The following is an 18,703-nucleotide window of genomic DNA, read 5'->3' on the forward strand; positions in this document are numbered from 1 at the left end:
TCTTTATGAGAAAGTCTGAGACTACTAATGCCATTTTGGTGCGCAATTTGGATGTTTTAAAAAAGTTGTTATGAAGGTTAAAATTACTGGATGGGGTCAATCTGCTGCCAGTCCGGCTCGACTACAGTGTGGTCTGCTCTTGTGTAACACCCACTATAAGGAGTGAGGTGAATGTATTATACTCGGTACTTCTAATGGTTCTTTTTATGTTAATTTCAAATAAGGCAATACATTTTATGTTCTTTCGCCAAAATTTACCAGTGCATTTATTAATTGTTGATCATATATTTTATTGTTGTTTAAAATACGATTTTGCTCATATCACTATTTTAGTTTTTTTATTTTTTTTATTTTTGTATGTTATTGTTATCACAACTCTGATATCTATAACGTTGTATTTAAGTACAGAAAGATATAGATTTTTTTCCATATGTAAGGCATCTACTCGGTTACAAGATAGTGTATTAACGATTATAATATTATTACACATTCATATAAAGTTTCAAGTTATAACTTATTACAAGGCTACAGGACATTTACATTGCACTGATGGCTAATACAACATTAGGGATTTTTTATCAAAACGTGCGCGGAATGAGAACCAAATGTAACGAATTTTATAATAACGTACTGTGCAATAACTACGATGTTCTACTAGTGACAGAAACCTGGCTTAAAGACGACATATCTAACACTGAAATTTGTGATAACAGGTACCAAATTTTCAGACAAGACCGTGATTTAAATTTAACAAGTAAAAAGATGGGTGGCGGCGTTATGATGTGTATTAAAAATAATCTACAGCCACGTTTCCGTGATGAATACTCTTGTGATTTCTGCGACCTTTTGTGTGTATCTATACCGGCTCAGAAAGCATATCTCCCCACTGACCTTCATATTATATTGACTTATATACCTCCTGACAGTGACAAAATTGCTCCCAGTCTGAATATTATTAAACAACATACACGCAGTCTCGTCGAAAACTACCCTGAACATCCTGTCCTTGTGGTTGGGGACTTTAATTTGCCCTGTCTACAGTGGTTCGATGAGGGGTATACTGTGCTCAACTTAAGCGCTCGAGAAGTACAGGATGCAGCACAATTATTTGTAGATGAATTAACTTACTTAGGCTTATCACAGTTTAACCTTGTCAAAAATGAAAACGGTCGTATATTGGATTTAAGTTTCTGTAATCATTTTCTCACAATTAATAATCAGTGCTCTCCCATTCTGCCTATCGACCCGCACCATCCGCCCCTAGAGGTAATTATAGATGATTTGCGTTTCAAATCCATGAAAGAAAAAGCTAGGATTAAACGTAATTTTCATAAATGTGACTACGACGCAATAAATAAACATTTTCTAAGCTTTGACTGGGACTTAATACTGAATCACGATATTAATACTAGTCTTCAATATTTTTATGACGTCATATATGAAAGTTTTGATCTCTTTGTTCCCACGTCTAAGAAGAGGAATAATAACTACCCAGTTTGGTTCAGTGCGGGGCTGATAAAAGTAATTAAAGAAAAAAGTAAATTACATAAAAGGTGGAAAAAGTATAGAAACCCGCGTGATTATTACGAATTTTCTTTACTTCGGACTAGACAAAGACAAATACAAAAGAAATGTTATAAAAAATATATATTATATACCCAAGAGAATATTAAACGTAATCCGAAAGCGTTCTGGTCATATATAAAATCTAAGCGCGGTGGCAGTCAATACCCTAGCAGTTTCACTTATAACAACCAAACCTTAACGGACAGCGAAAGTGTTTGTGCTGCATTTAGTTCATTCTTTCATAGTGTTTTTATATCTTCGCATAGTTCTGGTTCTGAAGATAATAATGTTGATGATTGCATGTTTAACAACACTTTGAGCAAGGTTCACTTTCAAGAAAGGGAAGTCTTCACTGTGCTTAAAGAGTTGGACAAAACTAAAGGAGCGGGTGGTGATGGCGTGCCGGCTATATTTTTATCTAACTGTGCTAAAAGTTTATCATACCCCATTTGTATCCTATTTAATAAGTCGTTACAGGAGTGTACTTTCCCAAATATCTGGAAACAGGCTAATATTGTACCAGTTTATAAAAAGGGCCTTAAAAATTTAATTATTAACTATCGTCCTATTTCCATCCTTAAAACACTAAGTAAACTAATGGAACTACTTGTTTACAGAAGGATTTATCCCATTATAAAACAAGGTATTTCAGAAAACCAGCATGGTTTCTTGAAATCACGTTCTACTACGTCTAATCTTGCTATATTTTCTGATGATGTTTTTAACGGTATGGAGCACTCTGGTCAGGTCGACGTGATCTACACAGACTTTGAAAAGGCATTTGATCGTGTAGATCACGCCATCCTACTATACAAGCTTAACAAGCTAGGAATCCATGGAGATCTTCTCAGGTGGATCAGTCTTACCTGAAAAATCGTTCCCAGGCTGTTACCATTGGCGGTCATCGATCCAACTACATCGAAATCCCTTCCGGTGTGCCCCAGGGTTCACATCTTGGACCTTTATTTTATTGTGCTTACTTATATGATATAGACAAATGTCTACAGAATGCGAAACACTTGATGTATGCTGACGACACTAAGATATACATGACAATAAGTAATCTTAACGATTGCAAATTGCTACAAATGGACTTAGATTCATTCACTCCGTCAATATTAAGAAGTGTCACTGTATAAGCTTTACGAAGAAGAAGGACCCTATTGTATACCCTTACAAATTCGAAAACGTGGCTGTAGAACGAGTTGACGAAATTCGCGATCTTGGTGTTATATTCGATTCTAAAATGGTAATGCAAAAGCACGTAGAATATATCCGAAATAATGCTTATCGTAACCTAGGTTTTATCGCTCGTACTTGCAAACCATTCAGTGACCCCTTTGCCCTTAAAGTCGTCTACTACGCCTACGTCCGAAGCCTCCTCGAATATTGTTGTTCAGTTTGGTCTCCGCAATATAAAATCTATATTGATACCATTGAACATGTTCAAAAGAAATTTGTGAAAATTCTCAATTTTAAATGTCATAGGCAACGTTCCACTTACCGGGAGGATTGCAAGCACTTTAAATTACTACCGTTATCTGATAGAAGGCTCCTATTAGATATGGGTTTACTTTACGACATCTTACATAAATTAGATCATCCAACATTACTAAGCCGTATAACATTTTGCACTCCTAAAAAACGTACTAGAAATACCGTATTATTTTATACAACATATCACCGAACAAACTATGGAAAAAATTCTATATTAACCAGATTACCTCACCTTTATAATGAAAACTTTAATAATATAGATATTTTTCACTTATCAAAAAAGAACTTTAAAAACAAAATTATTTGTAATATTAATATAACATAAGTCACAGGTATAAAGTAATGTATAATGTCTGTTCTTACACTATCATTTTGGCTACTTATAATGTCGTTATACACACTATTAGCTAAGTTATCACTTGTATGTATTCTTTCCGCTGTTATTACTATTTTAAGATAATTTTAAGCTGTTGTGTATGTAGATAAAAATAAATAAAAATAAATAAATAAAAAAACTTTGAGGTCGCTATCAATTAAATACATCGTTCGTGTAATGGTAACATAGATTGCCTTTGTGTTAAAGAAATTACCGGCGATATATCTTGCAATTAATTTGGCTATAAACTTCGTGGTGACCTCTCGTGTGTAACAACGGTACTTGCTTGTCATCACCTAAACATCTGCAAAAAAACATAGTCATCTCTTTCATTCTCTTTGAAACAAACAGATCATGTTTATGTCATCCCTTTCATACGCTATGACAAACGAAAGGAAGTCGATACCACTGATCTCTGTAGATGGATAGGTCGTTGTTAGGAAATTACAGCTTTCGCTTGTTGAACGCGCCCGTTGATGTTACTTACAGTTAATTCTATCTCTATAATTAGTTCGAATTCTCACCACCACTACCAACCTCTACAGACAGCGCCAAAATGTCGAATATCAAATAGCCACTAAATACCACGTCCCGTAGCCTCTCTATGTACATACATAGAGAATTGTCTATACCAACCAGATATCAGTAATAGAAACAATATTCTTTTTAAAATTAACAATTGCGTTCCAGGTCAAGCTGGTGTGAATCAACTGGGAGGCGTTTTTGTCAACGGTCGCCCTCTCCCCGATGTGGTACGGAAGAAGATAGTGGAACTAGCAATACTGGGCGTCAGGCCATGCGACATCAGCCGACAGCTCCTCGTCTCCCACGGCTGCGTGTCCAAGATACTCACCAGGTTCTATGAAACTGGTTCGATTAGACCTGGCTCTATTGGAGGAAGTAAGACTAAGGTTAGTTGAAACAAGCTTGACAATTATTCATGTTCATTTACACTAAGGTTAACTGTCGTACTCATAGTTGTTAATTGGTCATTATAATATACTTTTATATTGGTCGCAATATTCATTTGAATGAATCTTTATCTGAACAATCCTCACGGCAAAAATTAAATTATTAAAAAAAAAAAAAGTAAACCAACATTGCAACCGTATGGAAGATCGGTCGGGCGCTGACTTCAATAAAAGTCAGAGGAAGCGAATCGTACAGGTCACGCGGCAATCACTCGTAATTATAAACTATAAAATGACCTGAGCTTTCGGCTTCTTGTGCTGGCCATTCGATACGCATATAAATACGACCATTTACTAATACCATGAGGGGTCCGTAGATATTTTACGGATAAAAAATATAACGACTTCGTAAATGTTTTTCATTTCCATGTATTACTTTAGAAATTGGAAAATTGAGAGGTTATGACTTGGGACGCGATTTTTTTTTATTTTGACCAACGCCAAAAACAATGGAATATGCCATAAATACGCTTCGTTTTTATCACTGTTTCTATCTGATACGTTGGTATTTAAGGCTTTTGAGATAATTTATCTCATGTACAGTATAGTCATCCCACTAACAATGGCAGATAAATTCATCTTGTGACATTTCTTAATTCTTAACCGCGTGCATTAAAACGTGCATTAACGGTGATATTGACAATTCTAAAGTTTGCAGTTTGTTTTTATAAGTCTTACTATTGCGTTGTTATAAGGATCTCTAAAATGTTAACATATATCGATTTGAAATAGTAAAGATACACCTACAGACGTAGAGGCGCAGTGAACCCATAGCCATACCGACCTCACCGAATTCGGTACGCCAATAAAACTTCCATTTTGTGGTTCGACAAACGAACGCCGACGTCAAGAAATTGATTACAACAAAATACATCGAAATCACCGAAAACTTTTATTGGAGCTGTTATGGGAACACTTAATTGACTACTAATCAAAGCACCTCGGATTCATCCAGATTGGCCGACGATTGTGTCGAATGTAAATCGAGATTGCCTTCTTGAATAATTGCCGTTTGTTTGATGACCTCATACAAGGTACACGGAACTAAATAAAAATTTTGCGCTCGAAAATTTTCCGATATTTTGCCTTCAATAAAACGATAAAAAAAACGTATACGTAATCGAAAACAAAACAATAGCGTATACGTTGCGAATCATAAATTTGATTTTAGAATAATGAATAATTGATGGAACTTCGAAAGATTCTTTAATTATTAAAGAATCTTTCGAAGTTCCATCAAGACTTTTTGATTTTGACAAGCGTATAATTAAGACAAAATTTTGACTATTTGTTTCAAAATCATTTGGCTGGAACAAATTATTAATTTCATTTAAATATTAAATATTGTAATTAAAGAAACGGTTCCTTGTATATATTTTTTAAAAGATTTCATCGAGCTTAGCTTGGGTAGATTACGTGTAATGATTTCCTTGTTAAAAGAACTTATTATGCGAATAAGATTATAAGAGTCATCATTAACCCAAATGTTCAAGTTGATTTGGTTGATTTGGAGTCTTTTCGATTAGAGTTTAAAATCACCAATTTTACAGGTCACGCTTGTATCTCATTTACAAATTCGTTGTTATCATAAGCATAAGTATACTTGTAGCGTTAGACTTTATCTTAGCTACGTCAAAATTTTAATAAAATATTAAAAAAAACATATAGCGAATTTCAAGATAAACATTACGTATTCAATTGCTTTCGATGCGTAATTGAATTATACGTGAAAACTTTACCGAACTGTTTCAAACAACTATTGTGGGAAAACACGCGAAGACCGCATATCTTCCATATCCTACAAATATTTACCGTTATTAACACCTGTTACGAATAGCGAAAAAAGCACGCTATTATAGCTTTTAACGTAACGATAAACGATGAACAGCGATTTTTTACCTATAATCTATGGTTCACGTCACAGAAGCTTATAACTGTGTCAGTCGATTTGGCTTCCATTTTGTTATAATTGATCTTGAGAATAACGATCTAGTATTAAAGTTAATAGCCAGTATACACGAGATGCATACGATTCGATCGATTAGTAATGAATGAAAACAACATTTGATAATTATGGATACATCGTTATTTTGTATGAGAATTCGTCTTTTTGTTTCGAATCGAATTTACGTAGCGTTACGACTTCGATTCGAGTAATAGATTTGATGCATTTTTTTCATTTTTTTTTCTTAATAATCTGGCGTTAAATTAATATAAAAACTTCATTTTATCCTCTCGTACGCAACACCTCAATCGTTAATGTTCTAAAACTTTGTAAAAAGCTGTTACTGCTTTGCTATAGGTTTAGTCTTCTGTTTCTTTAAAAATAATGAAACGGATGACCACATATTTTTGTACATATGCTTCGCGAGTGGAAACCTAGATATTAATCCACCGATTAACCTCATAACGCATAATTGACTTTATTAAAATGCTTTAATTAAAACAATAAGTAACTGTGTTTTCATCGTTTCGTATATAAAATAAACGTCATTAAATTAATCTTAGACTAAGATAGTACTGATATAGTTGTGTCTGTGAAAACAGAAGTAACTTGTGCACGAAATGAAATATATTTTTTCTCAATAAAATAATAAATCTAGACATAGAACAGTTATCCGTAAAGATTCAAATGAATCGTGCAAATTATATTTTGCACGGTCGGCCCAAACACACGTGGCTTTGCCCCATCTTTACGACTTCGAGTTATGGCGTTTATGATCGATGGCCGCATGTTTATGATCAAATGACCATAATTAGTGGAGCCGACGCCGCTTCAATGCACTTTATGGTCTAGGGCGGTTGTTCATCGTCCACTTTCACGCCGTGTTCCAAAGGCGAATGCATAGATTGCAATTAGTTTGATTTCGAATGTTTATTACTGTTATACTATTATTTTAATTTGTTAATCTTAATTTATTCTTAAATAATAACAAAGGTAATTTAATTTGGAAATAATGAAATAGTTTATCGGGTAAGTTTATACAATCTCTTTTTCGTGGCGCAAAATTATACGAATTCAATGTGCATAATAAACTTAGGCATCTATAAAAATATCGGTGCCATGTCACATTTTTTTTATTATTACACAAGCAGTTTCAGAATACCTGAATAGTAATAACATTTTAGAATATCGTTTAAATATTCCCATCACACGTTCTTTAGACACTAAATATGAAACGTTACGAGCAATTAGTGACTTCGCGCACCTCTGTGAAATTCATTAGTCGATGACATTCGACCAGGGGTTAGGGATACGGCTAACAAAGATTTTATGACAGAATCTCGTATGGCGGAAACAATATACGTACATAATAATATTATAACGCTACTTTTATATAAAAATTTATATGAAAGAAAGATTGCAAAAAATTGCAATCGGAATAGAAGCGCAGTTATCGCGGTAAGTTTTGTTCGAAATTATGAACAACGATACTTAGGCATGGAAATAGACACACAAAACAAGATATGAGAAGAAAGATACTATCCGGTAATTTGCCGACAAGGATAACTGACACTATTGTAATTAAGTTTCCCTTTATTCACCCGGTCTTACAACTTTGTCAATAATTGTATGAAATTTGTCGAATTTATTATAATAAATGCTGAGGTGAATTACAAAAGAGAAAAATAAACACATCCCAATCTGCGGGCAACGGCCAGGAAAAATGTAACACTCTGATATAAAAAATATCGTGTAAATCGTCGTGTAAAACAAATAAAACTAACCCCCATGTTGTTTCCCGCCTAATTAAATGTCATCAATACAAGTTTGTTATCGCTGACGATTTCCGGACATTCGTAGGGATGTGACACGACTAGCAGTGTTACCAGTGTCGCGTCCGGGGTTAACTATTATTATCTAACGTTCAATCTTATTATCACTACAGATATGATTAGAAAAACTATTTTAATAGTTTTATTTAGTGGAATTAGATTGATAATCTTACAGGATGTTTTTTATATTTCAAAAACAAAAGTTTTAGTATTGTTTCCACGAAGCAAAATATTTTAATAGGTGTAGTTGGTAATACATAAATGTACCAAAGGTTAATTAAATTGACAGACTAACCTTTGGTTTCTGAGACTAAAGTCTCTGGAGAAAACATATCGTCATCCCTGTCATTATCTTTGACAAAATAGAGATAACAATATGTTTTAAACGGAGATTTTATCCATATAAAGTTTTAGCTTTGGAATTCGTACTTTTCCGACCTACTATCTTTTTATTAAAAGTTTACAAAATTACAAAAATACTTTTGAACACATTTTTTATTACCATTCTAAATAAGTTTGATACTTGAGCTAGGTTTACTTTAGTAGTCAAATGACCGGATTCGAACCAAGCACCAAAAGATCGGCGATCCGAATTTTTAACCATAAGGCTATTGCCGCTTGATTTTATGTAAGATATAGTGTATATTTTATTCCATTTTAACCTAACCAAGAATATCAAATTACAGAATAAAAAAGGCTTCTATCAGCTTCGTTGTAATGTGCGTACAGAAATTCGTCATAATGCGAGGGTTTTTTTATATTCCTACAAATTACCAGCTAATTAAATTTTATAATCACTGATGGTAAATAGATAGTTGTACTGTGAATTTAAACAACCAAACGGTTTTTTTTTTCGATATTATTGAAAAGTGAGATACGATCGCTACAAATGCAATAACATGCCAAAAGGACATTAACAGTTCTGTCAGACAATATAACGTTGATATCAAATATTCATCACTGGCAACACGTTACCGTGTTTGTTCGCGCAAGCAACACCGAAGCGCGACCATTATTTACAAACTGACCAGGAAAATAGAAAGTCTTGCCATGTTGCGGAAAACTTATCATACTAATTTCTTGTAATAGCAACAGCAACTTTAGTAAAACACTCAGTAGCTTACGTATTCCACTTCTATGCCAAACTTAAGGGAGATCCATACAGCCATTCTGATGATACCAAAATGATATCCAAAGATTCGCATTTATAATATTAGTAAGATTTAACGAAATAGATGTACAGAGTTTAATATCAAAGGGATTGCGACTTCCTCTCGATAGGTTTTCTATATTTCAGGTCAGGCTATATTTCGAAATAAACTCGGTGTTGCGCGTATTAAAAATGATAATAGACGTTTATTCTACACTGGTAGCACACTCGCATTCGTTTGCTAGGAATCGTTTAAACACTAATCATATGTGTTGAATTCAATGTGTTAATGGTTATTTATTGTAGGTACTTACTAGATATGAATGCACGACCAGTCATTTCATATAGAATTATTGAAAGTAAGTAAACTGTAATAAACTGTCTTTTTAAAATAACATTTACAGAAAAAAAAACAGTTGTTTTCTACAGACGAAACTTCTCTCAGTATTTCATAGAAAAGAAAAAGATGAAATTATTTTTTTTTTTTATATTTTGGTAGTGAGAATCGATAAGACTACATAAAAGATTTTAAAAAAGGCGCGAACGAAAGCATTGGTTAATAAATAAAACAAAGGCTTAATTTCGAACAATTAGTACGTTTTCGATGTCACAATCGCGGGACGAATCGGGTGGCAATTTGTAACAGTAATGAGTCGATTGGTCAATCGTCCGGTTCATGGGAGCGACGGCACCTGTCACCTGTCACCCGTCCTCGTCGATTCCGAACTTTAATAACATTGTCCCTAGACAAAAGTGGGGATGGCCAGGTGTAGGAAACGCAAAAAATATGTAAGAGTTAAGTTTTTCTTTCATTTTAGTGGGGATAATTTACTACATCAATAAAAGTCTTAAGTAATGCTATATTACTTTTTTGAGATAGACACTGTTTAGTTCAATGTTCATCGTTTTATGTCGCACAAAGGTCTTAAACATAGAAGATTTTAGGTGCAATACAAGCGTTCTTCTTCGGATTAACTTCGATCACCTAAACGAAAGATGTAACATTATTTTTAAACATTTTAAAGAAAACTAAATTCAAATATCTACTAAGAACTTTTTTCAGAATTTTTCTGTCTGCTAACACTTAATAGATAGTCATATGTTTTTGTCTTCTAATTCTATCTATCATTTGTCACATCCTTCCTTATCATGTCTTCTTTTAAGCTATTCATCCATGTTCCTTCAGTGATGTTCTCAGACGAATTGTTTGTTCGGTTAAGTCAGTCAAACATTACGCATAGCGTTCAGTATCATAGCATGGATTAGTCCATGCGATGCCGGATTTGCAACGATAATATCCTCTTTATGGTCCTCCCGACGGATTACGCTGTCAATATTATTACGCGCCTCTTAATACCGTAAAGCTGATTCATAAAACATATTGGTAATATTTTCCTATACAATCGAGTATCGATGGAAATTACCGCTTTTGTGGCATATCGATATTCCTGTCATAAGATGTCTTATTTCATTTTATATGACCGTTTATCATTTTTACATCATTTTTTTTTGCTTTGCACGTATATTTTTAAGCTATAAATTTAAATAAAAAAAAATTTGAGAGGTGTCAAAGGACACCCGGATGGAACGAAGTTCCTTTCGATTAATTAGTGAAGGAACCAATGTTTATTCAATGAATAAAAAACTTAAGTCTTCACAAGAAGTACATTTTATTTCTATGAATTTTCGTTATATATTGTCACGTCGTTGCCATGGTGAAGTAGCGCTCATTCGTCGTTAACATACTTACTATAGCAAAAAGTGTCGTGACAACTTTTCGTAAGAATTTTTTCCGTCTAGCCCCCTTTCACAACGCGCGATAAGGAACTACGTTCCAATATAAAAAAATACTAAATTAAAACTTTCATACCAACGATTACCATACGGATGATATCAAATATATTCTTCCTTATTTACATTACTACTGTTACTTGTAAAAAAAAGGTCTTCAACGTCATTACGGATCTTGGCCTATCATTAGTAGACCGCTGTACGCAAATTGCGATTTACTGTCTGACACCTGTATCTGACACTTCCCGCAAATATGATATATATATATTTGCGGTTGTCAAATCGAGTCAAAAAGACAACTTTTACAAAATCGATAGCTTGAATTGGGATTCCTCAAATAACTAGACATTTACCCGAAAAGGTAGACAAACAATACTAAAGGTACAGTCAGATATAAACAGTATATAATTATGTTAAAAAAAATATCAATTTTGGTCTACTACTGCTAAGATAAAAAGTCCGATAATCTTACTAATATTATAAATGCGAATGTTTGGATGGATGTATGGATGTTTGTTTGAAGGTATCTCCGGAACGGCTCAACGGATCTGGATGAAATTTTGCATGGATATAGAACAAAGTCTCGGACGGAGTCGCGGGCGACAGCTAGTTTTTTTTAATCCAAAATGTTTCATCACATTTGCCTATACTTTATTAAAATGTTTACTAAGAACAAGATTTTATTAGCGTATACTAATGGATTGCATCATGTTCACTTTAATGTAAACTTTAAACTTAGTAAAGTTATTAAATAAATATTTAATAACAATTTATAACTAACAAAATCAAATTACCATCGAAGAACGCATTCTCTATAATAACGTTATGCAGTAATACACGAACATATTAATGCAAAAACTAGTTAAGTTTGTAATACACCTAAATTGGTCATAACTAAAGCCTTAATTAATGCCTTTAGAGAAACGGTACTTTTTTGATGTCAATAAAAACTCGGCAGCTCCTAGATAACTAGCGAAGGCACCTGCAACACTGCATTAAGCGAATATTAACGGAGAAACGTCACATCTTCCTCCCTCGAATTAATATCGAATCAATCCGTCATTAAAGCAACGGGTCTCACGCCCCGGCAAATTATCTTTCACCCCATCAGGAAGGTGGAAAGTCTAATAGAAATCGGTAATAAGAAACACTAATCGTCCACGCGTTTGTGGACAGTTACGAGCGCCATTTTGTTGCGTCTCGCGTAGCGGCCGGCGCAAAAACCGATATTGGATGTGTCAGAGTATGATTGATGCGCGCGCGCAGCAAAAAGCGTCGCGCAGAGAACGGGATGCCGTGACCGGCCGCCAGAGTCCGCTACCGGCGTACGCGGTCTCAGGCTCCGCACTCTACTCTGTACCGTACTCTACACCGTATCGCCTAAGCCGTTTCAAATCGCAACTAATTTATTGCAAAGAATAGACTAAAACGGTTTTACTATAACTGCACGTAGTGCTTAGAAAACGATCTACTCGTCTGACAAACTATGTATTTGTCTAATGATTTGACAGCAAACAATATTAACACTCTTGTTAATTTTTGAATGTTGAAATGTTTTATGAATATCTTGATTGATGAAACAAATTTGCCTAAAAAGTTTGCCAGCGAACAATACGTCTTACGGTTTTAAATATGAAATAAGCATCAAATGCCTGCATAATTCTAAAATATTATGTTTTGAATAATTTTCATACAAAGTGTTCAAAATATTGTGACAGCACCTTTTGTGAATACGTCAAAATAATTACAGTATGACTGGCAACCTGCGCGGCCTACGATTAGAAAAAGAAAAAAAAAAGATGGCGTTAAAATTGAGCGTTCAATAGGATATCGATTGAGCTTCTAATAGCGTAATCACTAGTTTCCTACCAAAATTAACGCCTACCATATGCGGAGCGGTCTCGCCACACCTTACTACCGAAGGCTACTATTTAAACATTATCTTTGACAGCCTCCTTAAAAGACTAATAATTATTTTTTAAAGCTCGCATGCGAGTGCGTTCATGTAGCAAAAAATAGGATACGTTTAATGGATTTCTGACTTTGAATTTTGATAATTGGCCTATTGAATAAGACAATTTTAAGCGCACGCAGTTTTTTGGAAATGTTTCTGATAGAATTTTGACATTTGATATTAATAATTATGGTAAAAAAAACACAAGTTATATTTAAACAATTCCATTAAAGAAACGAAAATGTAACCTAATAAAAAATGAGCGCACTTATAATTAACTTGGCGACTGGCAGAATAAAAATGTTGCTTTTGACTATTACGTAATTCCGCAAAAGTTTTTTTTATTTTTTTAAATTTTTCACAATACAATCGGCTGCATTCTGCCAAAAAACAACAAATATTTTGATGAAAAGCCCTGGAATATTTCGTGTTATTTATGAGCAGTTTATTAGTGTTGGAATTCTCATTAGACTGTATTATATCTTTAGTACACTCGATGTGTAATAAAATATTGGCAGTGAAATGAAAGTCCGTGAGAATGGGACATCTGCTTGCAATAATAACTCGGCTTAGGCTCATTAGGCGACGTTAGAGTGCGCCTCTATCGGTATATCAGATTGGATACCACTGTGGCCCTATATCAAGATAGACGAGTTTGTTTTTTTATTTCTGGCGTACGTTACTAGATTTTATGTGACGTTTGTTTGTATTCCGGAATTTAGACGAAATAGAAAAAATATAAACTAACAACTAGTCATTACTTTACTCGGATCGATGGATTCTCTTATTTATCTAAATAAAAGAAATACAACTTATCGGTAGAAGATTTTTTTCTCGTTTTTGTGAATTTGTTCATAAATATGTAGATTTTTTTTTCCTGAACCTATGTCTGTTACAATTTTTTTTTTTGTATCACGTCTAAATATTTTGATGTTGTTCATGGCTTAAGCATCAAACCCTCAAGTAGTAAAAAAAATATTTGCAGAACAATGCTATCGAAACTAAGGGACTTTCTTTGTGACTAAATCACAACCATAAGTGCGGTACTAAGCAAGGGTACTAAGGAAGTGTGTACAGACAATACTCGGGTCCCGTTTATCCCCTACCACGATGAACATTTCGCATTTCCCATTATAAGAAAAATGTATGACTTTCACACTTTCGAGGCGGTAAATGACACGTTTCCCAGTAAATACAAACATCACGGTCGAGCGGCGTTATTAAACAGACATTAATGCTAGTTTCACACGAAGACGAAACCCTGAGTTAGTGCAGTAGGATAGTACAGTCAAAACAACAATTGAAATGTCAAAATTGTATGGAAATGACATTAACATTCGATATGTCACATAATTGTCAACCATTCTATTGAGGATATCTCTAACCGAAAGTTACATTGTTTACGGGCTCTATTTTATCTCTGTTTGTTCAAATAATAGCAGAACTTCTTCTACTTCAGATGCCTCTCCGACTAGCGAAGGTCGGCGGTCAGTTCTCCATATTCAACTTTGTCTCTTGCGCGACGAAACAGTTGATTGGCACTAGTAACTCCTGTCCACTATCGGATGTTGCGTAACCATCCGAATATGTCGTATAACATGTTCTGAACACGTGACTGATACCGTTTTTGGTGGACTCGCCACAGAATGTCTTCTGTGTCACTCTCTGTGTCCAACTCATGGCCAACTTGTGCCTATATGGCCACCACTATTACCACTGTCCTATTGCTCAGCCTCACTATTCTGCCTTCGTGTGAAACTAGCATTAACGCGCGTGCACCGCTCATCACCGCCTCATGACATGTTAGTAATTCCGTGTTATTATCGATCTCTACGCGAATATTTACAGCTTTTCATCAACTTTTTTAACGGCGTAACGTTCACAGAAGAATTAATAAGTTGTACTTTTATTTCTCATATTGGAAGTTTTATGTAAAGTTTACATAATTCCAGTTTAAGATCGAATCCGGCGCTGGATAACAATTGGAGAAATGTAAACCCACAAGCAAATCCACAAATGCCTACCAGTGTGTGTTTACATATTTTCCAGATGTAAGCATTGGATTTTTTTTTTGTCAAATTCTTGTAACAACAGATACATCAATCTTTGATAGATTGATAATTAGAAAAACATGTATTGCAAAACATATTATAAGGGGCGCTTTTGTAATTTTTCTAAAAATTTATTCCACAAAATTCTGACATACAATTTCAAAAGGATTACAAACACTGCCTTATTTTCTCTCACGATCTTAAGAAAAATCAATAACATTAACATAATATTTCTTTCCAGCAAGTGGCAACACCAACGGTCGTAAAGAAGATACTGCGGCTTAAGCAAGAGAACCCAGGAATGTTCGCATGGGAAATCAGAGAGAGACTGCTCAGTGCGAGAGTGTGCGAACCCCACTCCATACCCTCCGTGTCTTCAGTCAACAGGATCCTAAGGAACAGCGGCCTCGCCTGGAGTGACGAGGAACCGAGGAGTGGACATGGTAAGCTATACCAGAGATTTACAAACTTTCTTCTCTTCCCTTTAAAAATTTTACTGGTTTCGGTGAACCTTGCTTCATTTCTTCTCCGTCATTACACCCTGCCCGGTCTCGTTTAGACTCCAGGGGTACTGAACCATTTTACCAATCGCTGTACTAAACTAACAAGTTTAGTATGCCTTTGTTACTAAGGGTATGAATGGGGTTTTCGCAACTCCTCAACTAGTGCCAACCCTCCTGGGTTTTGGATGGATTAGGAGTAATGATGATGTTGGCACGACATTGGTTACGGTTACACGATAATAATGTAATAATATTATAGTTCTACCATTCAGAATATATTTGCAAAAAAGCATGCTTATTTACCTTGAGCATCCTCTGCCAAAATAAACCTGTAACAAAAAAATACTGGAATAAACGGAGATATCAATTTGTTTGTTTTTCATTTCTACAATGGAAACTTTCAGAAACGTGTTTAAATAACATATATTTCATACTCTATTTATGGATAAGCTTACTAATTGACATTTACCTACAGACATAAATTATAAAAGTAATAAAAAAATACGTAAAAAAATTTATAACATGAAAGAGGTTATACTAATCCTAATAAATATTACGTTTGGACATTTGCCGTTTAATCTATCTATAGTTTTATCAAAAACAATTTGATATTTAATTATTAAAGTAAACGTATTATTAACACTTCAATGAGACACACCTAATGTTTTCCTTTAGACAGGTGCAAGGAAGTCAAACTTTATAATTTATTTTCTTATTTAATTATTCAGAAATGAGATAATCAAAGACACGTAACTATTAAAATACCTTGAATTACCACCCTATTTTAATTTATTAATACTGATAATGAAAGTTAACAAAATTATTCTCACCAACGAATTGAATTTTTATACAAATTTATAAGTTCATATTAAAAGCAGGAAGTTTGTTGTTCAAACTATTATGTCGTTGCGCAAACAACTATAAATTATGCTGATTATATTGTAATTTGTTTCAACAATTACCAACATAATTTAAATAAATTATAAATTAATTATTTAGGTTTGGTAAGTGATAGGACAATAAAACGACTTTCATTTGAATAGATTTTTAAATTTAATAACCTCAAAGATAACACACGATTACAATAACAGATTATAAATACCATTTACGTTGACATATGCGTATCTAAATGACATATACTTTAGTACTTATTCATCCAGTTCTACTAATCATTTTACGCATTCACTTAATTTCGGAATTATACAGCGTCTTATTCCGACCTTTTGATATAATTTTCTCGTGTCTGTATTGGAAGCAATATATAACCTTAAAATTATATTTTCTCTTATCCTCTATTTTTGTAAAGAGATTTCTTGTCTAGCTTGTTCCGTTTAACTGTTTTTTACTCTGGTGAGTGTTCTAGAATTCTAAAGAAATTGTCTGAAACAATTCTAGTTCGCCAAGATTTATTTACATTGTTCCTATAAACAATATGTCTGTTAAGATGTTCATCTATTTTAAAATAATATAACCGAATAATTTATTGCGTATCCTGTCTATTTCTTTGTCCAAGACACCTTCTTGCGTGTTATTTAGTGTTCTATTATGCGACCAAGTCGTAAAATGTCGACTGTCTCGATTATTTTCTATGCTTTCACGTGTCATTTGCATGGTTATTGATTAATAATTTAACAACACCTGTTTTTCGATTTCTATTCGTTTAAAACTTGTGCTAATATTGACAATACTATAATAAGAATTTTGTTAATATCAATTTTATTATGATATTCTATAATAAAATAAAAGAACCACGTTGGTTAGATAATTATTACAGCGTTTAGCATTTATATTATTAGGCATGTTATAGCGTAGTAGGAGCTTCTCAAATTCTTTGACCAAGGAAACCTTTAGGGAAGCAGTCTTTAACGGAACCTAGACTCTAGGTGATTTTTCTATGGCCTAGAATAATTAAACGCCGATTTGTTTGTAATTATTTTCTCACGTCCCTCGTTCAGTTTGTGTCCTAACTTTTTGTTGATGCGTAATATTCAACTTTTATTTAATTTTTGCTCCAAATTTCCATGGCGCACATTTTTGGAAACGCTTTCATAAATAATAAACAAACGATTTCGTTGAATTCAAGATCATTTTGATTTTAGGATAGAATATTATTAATGTATTTAAATAATATTTTTCTTCATTTCAGAACCATATCCTCAACCGGAGTTATCCCCAAATGTTATGGACTACATGGCATTGAAAACTTCATTAACTCCTACTTCACTACCTCCACAACAAACAACACCGTACTTCGCTCATTCAGCAGTCAGAATACATCCATCGCAGCCGACAGACCCCGCCCAGATCTACGACAGGAGACTCGCCACGTCATGGCTCTTAGCCAACCAAGTCCAAGCTCAGGGACTATTAAAACCTTACCCAATATCTCCTTGGCAAAGGATCATGATGCCATACCATACGGACTCTAAAAACTTTACCCCTTACCTCAGTCTACATAGCGATCTCCTAAACAGAATAAATTCAGATGATGTTAAATCGGAGAATTCCGAACACATATCGGTTGAAGCTAGTGACGATAGCACTGACCGGCCGGACGATGAACAAGACCATAAAACAAAAGAGAAAGAAAAAAAGAAGAATCCATATTCTATTGAAGAATTATTAAAGAAACCAGATAAAATATCCAATCCATACCCAATCGCATTCCAGAATATACCTCGACAACCGAGCGGGAGTATGGTTGAATATAATAATCAGGAAAAAAATTCTAGCGATAGAAGTTCACCAGCCAGTTATTGTTCCGTCCAAAGCGGCGTGTCGAATGACTGTTTCAATGAAACCGTGAGTTCAGAAATAAAGGCGGGAAACTAAACTTTTTTTTTTAATAATATAAACGGCATTGGAATGAATACATGTATTTAGATAATTTATGAACACTTTATATAGTTTAATTTTTATGTTCAAATTATTTTTGTTTTCTTTCTACATATTTTCTTATAAAAAATTTAGTAAACAAAAATACTCTTACTTAGTAATGTTACGCGAATATAGTCTGTAATTGTAATTAATTCTTATAGTTATAGATATACAGTTATTTATTAATTAA

The 18,703-nt window shown here is 33.9% G+C and overlaps 1 protein-coding gene across 1 annotated transcript in view; it reads left to right on the plus strand.

Annotated features, from left to right (window-relative positions):
• LOC106716326 (paired box protein 6 homolog) overlaps positions 1-18,489 on the plus strand; it is a 45,245-nt gene extending 26,756 nt beyond the window's left edge. The window contains exons 3-5 of the mRNA XM_014509833.2: positions 4,130-4,350; positions 15,375-15,576; positions 17,783-18,489. Coding sequence (XP_014365319.1) covers positions 4,130-4,350; positions 15,375-15,576; positions 17,783-18,468 — 1,109 coding nt within the window. The 3' untranslated portion in view covers positions 18,469-18,489. The remainder of the gene's footprint in view (positions 1-4,129; positions 4,351-15,374; positions 15,577-17,782) is intronic.
• The last annotated feature ends 214 nt before the right edge of the window (positions 18,490-18,703 follow it).

This window comes from Papilio machaon, chromosome 25 (genome assembly GCF_912999745.1).
Source record: "Papilio machaon chromosome 25, ilPapMach1.1, whole genome shotgun sequence".
NCBI lineage: Eukaryota > Metazoa > Arthropoda > Insecta > Lepidoptera > Papilionidae > Papilio > Papilio machaon.